Source organism: Anopheles moucheti (assembly GCF_943734755.1).
Source record: "Anopheles moucheti chromosome X unlocalized genomic scaffold, idAnoMoucSN_F20_07 X_unloc_1, whole genome shotgun sequence".
NCBI lineage: Eukaryota > Metazoa > Arthropoda > Insecta > Diptera > Culicidae > Anopheles > Anopheles moucheti.
In genome coordinates, this window is record NW_026453515.1 from 1,205,714 (window position 1) to 1,215,098 (window position 9,385).

General features: G+C 43.6%; 2 protein-coding genes across 2 annotated transcripts; one reads left to right on the plus strand and one right to left on the minus strand.

Annotated features, from left to right (window-relative positions):
* Positions 1–3,949: 3,949 nt before the first annotated feature.
* LOC128307498 (uncharacterized) lies at positions 3,950–6,213 on the minus strand. The gene is made up of 3 exons (XM_053045379.1): positions 6,078–6,213; positions 4,501–5,333; positions 3,950–4,012 (listed from the first exon to the last, which is right to left on the minus strand). Exons 1-3 carry the CDS (start codon positions 6,211–6,213, stop codon positions 3,950–3,952), a joined length of 1,032 nt encoding a protein of 343 aa, XP_052901339.1.
* Positions 6,214–7,748: 1,535 nt separating this feature from the next.
* LOC128307499 (putative uncharacterized protein DDB_G0271606) lies at positions 7,749–8,939 on the plus strand. The gene is made up of 2 exons (XM_053045380.1): positions 7,749–8,651; positions 8,760–8,939. Exons 1-2 carry the CDS (start codon positions 7,749–7,751, stop codon positions 8,937–8,939), a joined length of 1,083 nt encoding a protein of 360 aa, XP_052901340.1.
* The last annotated feature ends 446 nt before the right edge of the window (positions 8,940–9,385 follow it).

Genomic DNA, 9,385 nt, shown 5'->3' on the forward strand with positions numbered 1-9,385 from the left:
TAAGAGGATAAGATAATTAAATAGATAATTTATAATAATATATTAATTACACATTAAGTAAAAGTAAAATGATATTTACTTACTTTTAAGCTATGCTTCTGTCCTCGTTGTACGCAGCTGAAGCACATGCTACCGTATGTCCAAGGTTGGGTATATGGGCTAGTCCAACCCTTTGGGCTGTGAGTCCGCGATCCGCTATGCTGCGCCAATCTGGCGCGATGGACTGTTGATCCAGGAGTGATTCCGTATTCTGTAAATAGGATAAAATGATTAGATCTTATTGACATGATGGGAAAGAATGGCAATCTAAAATTGCAATTAATAATAAATAATTACCGCTAAGCTGATAAGACGAGCACCATTTCTGGTATTCCATATACGCTTCAAAAGGTCAGTTTTTAGTATCACACATCTCCTTGGTTTAGCATCTCCTTGGAAGGGTTGATTGGATAACGACGAATGCTGCACGAATCGATGATCACAGTATTACCGGACATCCCCTGTCGAAATATTACGCAGGAATAGACATTTTAATTTAAACGGTAATAGACCCACGGTTTAACCACGGCGGATCCGCAATCCCTATTCATATGATGAAAAGTCGGGAAAAACGATCCGGAAAGCAAACATAACACAACAAGCATATCTCAAGCTCATTCTCGGGTCACGGAAACTTATTATCAAATATACACAATGATTATTATGAACATTTTCTTCTGATTCATTCGCAGTGGCTAGCGAATTGGAGATAATTACGCTGTGGTTCCCGATACAGAACTATTTCACTCGATCTATGAACCGTTCACCTAACCTCACTTCTCACCAACAACACCAAACTAAGCGACGTGCATAGAATCGGTTCATTGCGGCCAAAACCGCAATTCAATGCACAGCCATGAATTGGAAGAACACTGGTAGATCATTTCTCACTTGATATATTACTTACCTGATTAACTACCAATGATTAAGCCCGACGATGCTGACACCGAAACAGAGCCGGAACCCTCCATTCCATTGAGTTCTCCTACGTAGTTATTGGCAACAGCACGGGTACCGGTATGGTTCCGGAATGGCATGGGTACCGGAAAAACTCGTTTGCTACAAAAAATATTGAATATAGGTAGATTTTCACACTTTTTTCTCACTACCTCCGTTTTTTGTTCCTCCAGTTGTTTTTTTCACTACCTCCGATGGACCTGTCAATTTTTCGCAAGACAAAAATTAGGGGATTTTTGTATAGGACGGGGATTCAGCTACAGGTGTATATGAGTATGTGTGAGTGAGCGTTTGCGGCACAAGGGTATGTATGTATAAGTAAGATCTCTCGGTTAATCTTCCAGCGCATTGTCAAAGTTTAAATTTCAAGAAATTTTTAGTGGTTTGGTACATACGTTCTAGCGCAAAGCAGCGAAGTACACGCAATTAGATCAAACTTAACATTTAATAATAAAAGGTAAGGCAAAACTTGTAAAAATTACGGCACTTATTACTACAATGTGTAAAATAACACACTTATACTGTAATTTACCTTATTTCAGATGAATTCTCAACAAACAAACACTGCTGAATCCGAAATGGCCAAGGAGGTACGATTGTTGCGGAGCATGGTCGCGCACCTTAAGGTACAAAATGATTCGATGAATATAAAAATCGACCATCTCACTCAATTGGTACAGCAATCGCTAAATGCCGGAGCCAGCCAAAACCTCAGCCAAACTTCGTCAACCTGGAGGACAGTTGAGTCATACGATGAGTTGCACGAACTCAACACAGTTCTGGAGAGTGGAAATAAACGGGATGAACTAATACAATGGCTAAGCGGAAACATAGCGGAAGGATCGACGAAACAACGTGCTCGTGACGCCCTCCATCTAATCGTAGAGCAAGGCATCCTGTTGAATATGTCTTGGACCGGGCGAGGGAAGGGGGTAACAAAAATAGGTTTAAGTAAATTTAGTAATATTTTATTAGTTTTAAAAACATTTGGTGGTAATTGTAGCGACGATAGTATTAAAGAGTGGATGCAGTTGATATTGCATCATTCAGACAACTTGAAAAAAAGAAAATATATAAATAAGTCTAGTTGCCATAAGCGTAAATGTAATAATAATCCATAAGATGTATAGTTTTTAGTTTTGTAAGTTTTTAAGTGATAAGTTAGGAAATAAGAAAGAACTAGTCAAAATAAGAGAACTCGGTTTACATGAAATTTTTTGCGATTGTGATAGCTTAAGATATTACAATATTATTTATATATTATAGTTAACATGAAATTATATTTGTTGGTTACATGCACATGAATGTAGTATGATTAATTACCGAGTAGATACCACAATAACAATCCGAATGGGAGGTATGCAGATGAACAATTCAAAGTAATTAGTTGCTTATAAATTTGTTCAGCATGTGGTCGGGCAGTTCTACCTGGTCCATAATTATTATCGACGTCCGGAGAAATTGAAGAAATGCTCCGTATTTGATGAAAACGTTATACGTGCATGTACAATTTTACCCATCTCCTTCAGTCCCATCAAATCTAGTACGTGTATTTCGGTCTCCTGTGCGATTAACGGCGGATTGCTTGGCGGCAAGTTTGCGATTGGTGCAATTTCTCGTACACGGATGTCTGTCCCCAGGCCAGTAAAAGCAATGTGTATGCTGTAATAACGGATAGAAACAAGTGAGTAATTACCAAGATATAAAATAAAGAATATTATCTTACTATACTGCGTTGTATGTTTTCCAGCCTGTCGCCTAATCTTACGAGTGCAGATTCAGCTACCATGCAGTTGATTAGCAATGCTCGTTGAAGAAATGTCGATTTTAATGGGATTCGAATTGAGCAATGAGCGCTAATATCAGCGCTTACGATCATCGATAGGCAATGCACTGCTGTACCTATAGAATGATAAGTTAGGATTAGTGATCGAATGGACCCCCATAATGTGATAAATGTAGTATGATTTTTTTTTTTTTTTTTTGACGGGGAGGGGAATCTTCTAAAGACACCTGACAACCAACTCACCATCCATGGCTAGTGTGGGATTCATCGATCGCAATCACTTGATACAAGAGTTACGATCGACGCCTACCCACTAAACCCCTCCCCGACCTGATTCGGAATCCCAGCCGACACGAGTATTATTCCATGCGTCGTGTAGTTTTCCGCTGTTCTAAGATCGTCCCGAAGATTATGTGTACTGCTTTCTGTACTCCGTCTCATAAGGGTAACCTATTTTGTTTCTTTTCCCACCACCAATATACTACAAAATAAGAAACGAAACTAAAAACGATGCAACTACGATTAGTATTTGATTAGCTATTAGTAAAAGTGTGTAATAGAGGAATGAATAAGACGGATGCGGGTGTTTCATCTAAAAATTCATCTACGTTGAAATAAACAAGAGGACGAGCAGGTAAGTTAACGGCTACTAATTTACATTTGATTGCTTGAATGGTTAGTCTTACTGCTCTGGACGGCATAAAAGAATTCAATTTATAAATGTTAATTTCACTAGATTTTAATTGTATAGGAGCAACATCATCTACTGCATTAACATTGAAATAATCTACTTTGTTATCGTACTGAATCCCATGAATGATGAACGAATTTTGTGGGGTTAACTCTACTCTCACAAATTTAACTATTCCATTCGCTCGTGTTAATATCCATTGATCACAAAAAACTGGCTTTAAAACAAAACTAGCTGTAACATGCAACCCACAACCATCCGTAGTAACACATGGATATACTTTTCTATTTACACTAATGTCTACATTAATGGATGCAAATAATTTTGATCTACCAGCTACTTGTTCTAAACATTTAGACCCTTTTCTCACACACCTTTTGAGAAATTGCAAGAAATTTTCAAAATCGTACGCTGAAAAACTATCTAATTCACCTAAAGCTACAACATCTTCATGCACGTGGAGGAGATTATGTATGTTACTCGTCATATGAGTGCGACCATAGAAAGTTGGGAACTGTGATACAAATTTGTGGAGCATTCTACGTGCAAGAGGATAAAGGGGTTGATATGTTAGAGACGAATAAATAGTTATACTACAAAAATAGAGGAGATAATGATCAAAACCATCCGGGTGCATAAAATCTCTATATATCACAGGGCTAATGTAATGCGCAAAGGATCTAAATTCTGTAGCTTTCCAAAATTTTAAAGTTAAAAGAGATCGGAATGGTCGGTGTATTTCAGAAGGAAGTTTGGTTTTAATTAAAAAATGTGAAATGTTTTCCTTCTGATCAGTGGTCCACCGATCAAAAGAGGCCATTCTATGGGCATCTAAGCCTACCAACAATTTACGAGTGCCGCCCAAATCTATCAGGTGACACCGATCAGCAACTGGAAAATTTGTTATCATGTCTAAACCAATAACCTCTTCTAATGGCGAACGTTTAGACTTATGATGATCTCTATCAATTTTTGCCCGAAAACTGGCATCTGTGCGCGGTGGTGCTATGGCATAATCAAAAACTACCTTACGTAAAGAATCCACACGCTCTCCAACTACGGTGCACTTGGTGCATCCGTGTTTGCCCTGAAATCCTAACACCGATTTTATCAAAGCCCGCGCCGGTGAATCGGTGACAAAAGCCTTTACGCAAATAGGAACTGTCTTATGGCCAAACTGCATACCTGGGGAATGCAATACGTTTAATTCGGCCACTAGTGGCCGAAGAAATTGCTCCAAATTTTTTGGTTTGTTTTGGCCGCTGTATATACCTGCAACCATAACTGGACAATCAGGTATTTCATTTATTTTAAAAAGAATGGGCCAAAATTCGGTGGGGCTGCTCCTGAAGAGAGGAAGACCATCAATTGAAATTTGTAAGCTGAATTGATTTGCTTCCGGAATGGTATCCTTAAACAAATTTCTAAGAGCAACCTCAATCCCTGGATACCATAATCGTCCCCTTGTTATGCTTTGTATTTCGTTGCTAACTTTGGGAATTTTTAGCAACGTACGTGCATCTTTGGGAAGTTCAGGGTGACCAAACTTTCTTAATATTGCCAACAGCAAATTAAGAAAGCTGCGAGAAAGATGCCCTACAATTGCCAAATACTTTAAAGCATCTTTCAAATTCTCAACACTATTGAGGAAGCTATAAGCATCCCTCCAAAAATCATCAGCATTTTCAACTGGTTCATCTATATCATCAATAACTCTATCGTTAGTATTAATATCGTTAGTATTAATATCGTTAACATGCATATCATTAGTATAGTTAGTATCATAATCCATGCTACTTTCATTACCTATGCCACCACCAATGTTTTCTAAAGATGAACTATTCGGGTCATTCGCTTCATCTGTAAAGAAAAGAAACAAAAAAAAATTAGTCAATTGAAATTTAACAAAAGTAGTTTAAATAAAGAATTTGCGATCACCACAAACCACTTAACAGATTATATAAACGAAATGGTGGAAGTTCACTTTTTATATTCGTTAGAACGGACAGGCCGTTCGAAATTATTATCTCACTGGAATGAGCCGGATGGTCAGTCGTTTCTACGCGGGGTTTTTTTCCGGTTGGGTTTTTTCACCCTGTCGTATGGGACAGGTGCCTCTACCAAATACACCACCGGGTCACGTAAAGGAAACACATGTTCACATAAACAACATAATACCTAAAAAAGGGAGCGGCCGGCGAAATCCACTTTCACTACACTTTTTTTCTTTTCACTACCCTGCCACATATGTAACACCAAAGCTAAGCGTTTGCTAAGTGCTGTACAAAACGTAAGCCAGTTTATTTATCCGCTAGCACAAACACAATGTGGAATTTTTTTGCATTGATTAACATTAAGATGATAGAAAGTGGCTATCAGTGCAAAAACAAATTTAATGGTTCAATTTAGGAACGCGGTATGTTCCCACACACAACACAACACTTCACTAACGGAAACCGTAATTAAACGCACAACCGAATTAAGAACACTTGTAACACACTGGTATTTTTAATTATTTAACACACTATTGCAAACTAACACACTATTTAAAGTTCCACATTTTGTATGTACTTAATTAAAGTGTAGAAAAACGATTACACTTACCACAGCTCATGCCCGCTGATGCCGGCACCGAAACAGAACCGGAAGCTTCCAATGCATCGAATTCTTCCTGATGTTCTCTCTCTACCTCCTCGAGATAGCGACGGCGCTTCCGATACAGGGATGATTTTGAAGTCATGATTAAAATTCGTCCGTTAAATCTCCTTTTTATCTAAAATGATGCGAGAGATTAGTTAGTTCAGCTCGGCTTCTGGTTTGTTTATGTTTACCCGGCATCCTTGGATTTGTTTTTTTGCCTACACGCGTTTCATATGCACCAACACAAACATACATGTAAAATGACTGTGTACAGACACGTTCGGGTGGATCGAAACTGGTCGTTGGTCGTCTTTAGAGTAAGACAGGTATATTTGAGAAAGAGAAGGCAATATGAAATCTTGAGTGCAACCAGAAATGTGTGGACCAAGTGAGGTGCGCGGGTAGAGGAACGTGTGAAAAACTGCTCGAAATGTCTAGGGGGCAGTTATCCCTGTGTGACATTCGAGCAGTCGAGCTGTTCGGACGTGGTGTATTTTGCTCCGGAGTGAGTTAAAAATTGTGGCGTTAAATTACCTTGGAAAGTCTCGAATTTGTACATGATCAGTCCATTAGAGGGTGTTTAGAGTGACTTTAGTGAAAACCGGACGAAAATCGGTGCATTAGTGGGCCAAAAAAGTGAAAAACATTGCCCCATACATTTTGTATGGGGAACAATTTTGGCAATAAAACCGTGCTAAATTGGTGAAAATCAACGCGGTTTGCGTTTAAAACGCATAAATAGACGCCAGTGAAGTGTTTTCAACTTATTAACAGTGTTTGCCGGCGAATTTTAGCGTAAAATACGGAGTGGCAAATTTGCGCAAACATTTGGAACAACAACAACAACAATAATGTGTGTGTGTCGCGAGTTTGCGCAAAAATCCGGTCCAATCGGGCCGGATGAGGTGGCAAACGATAGATTCTGTGTCCCCGATCGGCCAATAGCCGAAAACCGGAAGAAAATCGGTGCAGAATTGGGAAAAAACAGTGACGGCAGGAACGCGCATGGTGCTACCGCTGCGGCACGTGTTCTGGTAGTGACAGTTGTAAATACAAAAACTTTAATAACTTCGCGAGTTTTCGTTCGATTTGGCTGCGGTTTGCACTGTTGTGCTAGCTTAAGTGCATTTTATACGATCCGTGCATAAAAATAGTGAATAAATAATTTTTGACATTTTTGTGACAACCCGGGACGACCCAGCAGACAAAAATTGATAGGCGAGCAGTCCCCAACAGACAATTTTTCTAATTGACGGTTTCTGCTCGAAAACTGCTCGAAACCAAAAAGGACGCAGAAAATTCTGGGAAGCTGTGGGGGGTCATCGGCAGCTCGAATCTGCTCGATTCGGACAGTTTTTATCGAGCTCGAAACTGATCGAATTCCCGATTTTTGCGGGAAATTGCGGGGAAAAATCAGGGAACGACTGCAAAAATTCGGAAAGGCGTTTGCAAGCAGGGAAACACCCCCCCTGACCACTAAGACCTGCTTTGGTCTCTAAAATGGCGACAACTCGTACATCGCGTCCTCGGTCGGAATCGACAGAGGAAAGGCCGGGGCGATCCCTTTCGGCGGTAGAGCCAAAGGTCATTCTCACCAGAGCCTCGGCGTTGGCCTCAAAGTCGGTGAACCCGGACATGGTCGAACTGCGAAAGGTGCTCGGGGAAATGTCCCTCGCCAACGAGCAGCTTCGGGCCATGGTGAAGGAGCTGCAGCAAGAGCTGGTGATGCTGCGTCAGCGTACCGTGGCCAACGAAGAAATGGCCCGGGAGGAGCGGAAGCTGGCCCGCGAAGAATTTAAGCTGGCGCAAGAGAAATTCCACCAGGAGCTGCAGTGGAATAAGGACCAGGCCCGCCAGTGGTATGAAGAGACGCAGCGTCTCAGAGGCGAGCTGGCAAAGGAGACTGCGTGCCACCAGGAGCTGCTGGCACAGATGCTTGGTTGTGGCGGTAACCAAGCTCTGCAACCGCAGCAGCAGGCGCAGCCAGCTGTTGCGCAGCAGCACCCTCAGAGGCAGCAGAAACAGCAACAGCAACGGCCTCCGTCGAAGCAGGCGACATCGCAGAGCTCCCTGCAGCAACGGCAACAGCAGCAACAACAACAGCAGCAGCAGCGGATGACGTATGCTAACGTGGCGGCCGAGACATCCGGCACGCAGGCTTCCCAGGGCGGTTCTTGGACGGTGGTGGGGCCTCGTAAAGCACCGCAGAAGCCGCAGCAGCAACAACAGCAGCAGCTGGCCAAGCCGCGACCACAATCTGCGGCGGCGAAGCATTCGGCGAAGAAGAAGCTGGACGCCATCGAGGTTGCCCCAGGAGAGGGACAGTCATGGACAGACGTCTACCAGATGATACGGAGCGCTCCGTCGTTGGCCGAAGATCAGGCCAAACTAGGCGTTGGACGACGAACGACGCGGGACCGGCTAGTAATGGACCTGCAGGATGGCGTCAACTCAGCGGAAATCCTGCTACGAGTCCTGGAGGTCTCCGCGCAGGCTGCACCCTCGGCCTCCACCCGCTTGGTGACGGAGACGGTGGAGGTCCGCCTTGATGAGGTGGACCCTTTAGCGGTGGCATTGGATGTGGCGAAGGCGGTGACGACCACCAGTTCGGAGTCGGTGAGCGAATCCGCCGTGCACCTAGTGAAGGCGTGGAACGGTACGCAGACGGCGTACGTTCGGATGACGCTCAAGGCGGCGGAGCTGATGCACCAACAGCGAGTACGAGTGCTGCACACCTCATGCTTGGCGACGAAACTGACACCACCGACGCGGGGCCAGCTACGGTGCTTCAAATGCCTGGAGCACGGACACCTGCGGCACCAGTGAAGAGCGGGACGGATCGATCGACGCACTGCATCCGCTGCGGCCAACCGGGCCACCTGGCCCGAGCTTACCCAGCGGAGGTGTGTTGCGCGGTATGCAAGGGCCCTCACCGGGTAGGACATCCGTCCTGCACCCGGGTCTAAAGGTCCTGCAGGTCAACCTCGGGCGCAGCCGGGTTGCACAGGACCTGATGCTGCAACGGGCGAGGGAGGCTGGGGTACAGGTCGTCTTAGCGTGCGAACTGTACAGGGTGCCGCGGAGCAATCCGAACTGGGCGGTCGATGGCGACCACAGCGTAGCTGTTATCGCTACCGGCGACTACCCGATCCAGAGGCTGTGGGGAAGTATTGTGCCGGGCTTGGTGGTGGCCACCATAGCTGGAGTAGCTTTTGCTAGCTGCTACGCCCCCCCAAGCATAGGCCTTGCGGATTTCACCGACTACATCGGAG

Excerpts from the sequence above, each read along its gene's own strand:
- LOC128307498 (XM_053045379.1), bottom strand. The coding sequence starts at position 6,213 with ATGACTTCAAAATCATCCCTGTATCGGAAGCGCCGTCGCTATCTCGAG. Across the intron at positions 5,334-6,077 it reads ATCAGCGGGCATGAGCTGTG|ATGAAGCGAATGACCCGAAT; the intron begins GTAAGTGTAATC and ends TTTTCTTTACAG. Across the intron at positions 4,013-4,500 it reads GTGTGGATTCTTTACGTAAG|AATGCTCCACAAATTTGTAT; the intron begins GTAGTTTTTGAT and ends TCTTGCACGTAG.
- LOC128307499 (XM_053045380.1), top strand. The coding sequence starts at position 7,749 with ATGGTCGAACTGCGAAAGGTGCTCGGGGAAATGTCCCTCGCCAACGAG. Across the intron at positions 8,652-8,759 it reads TGGTGACGGAGACGGTGGAG|GCGTGGAACGGTACGCAGAC; the intron begins GTCCGCCTTGAT and ends CACCTAGTGAAG.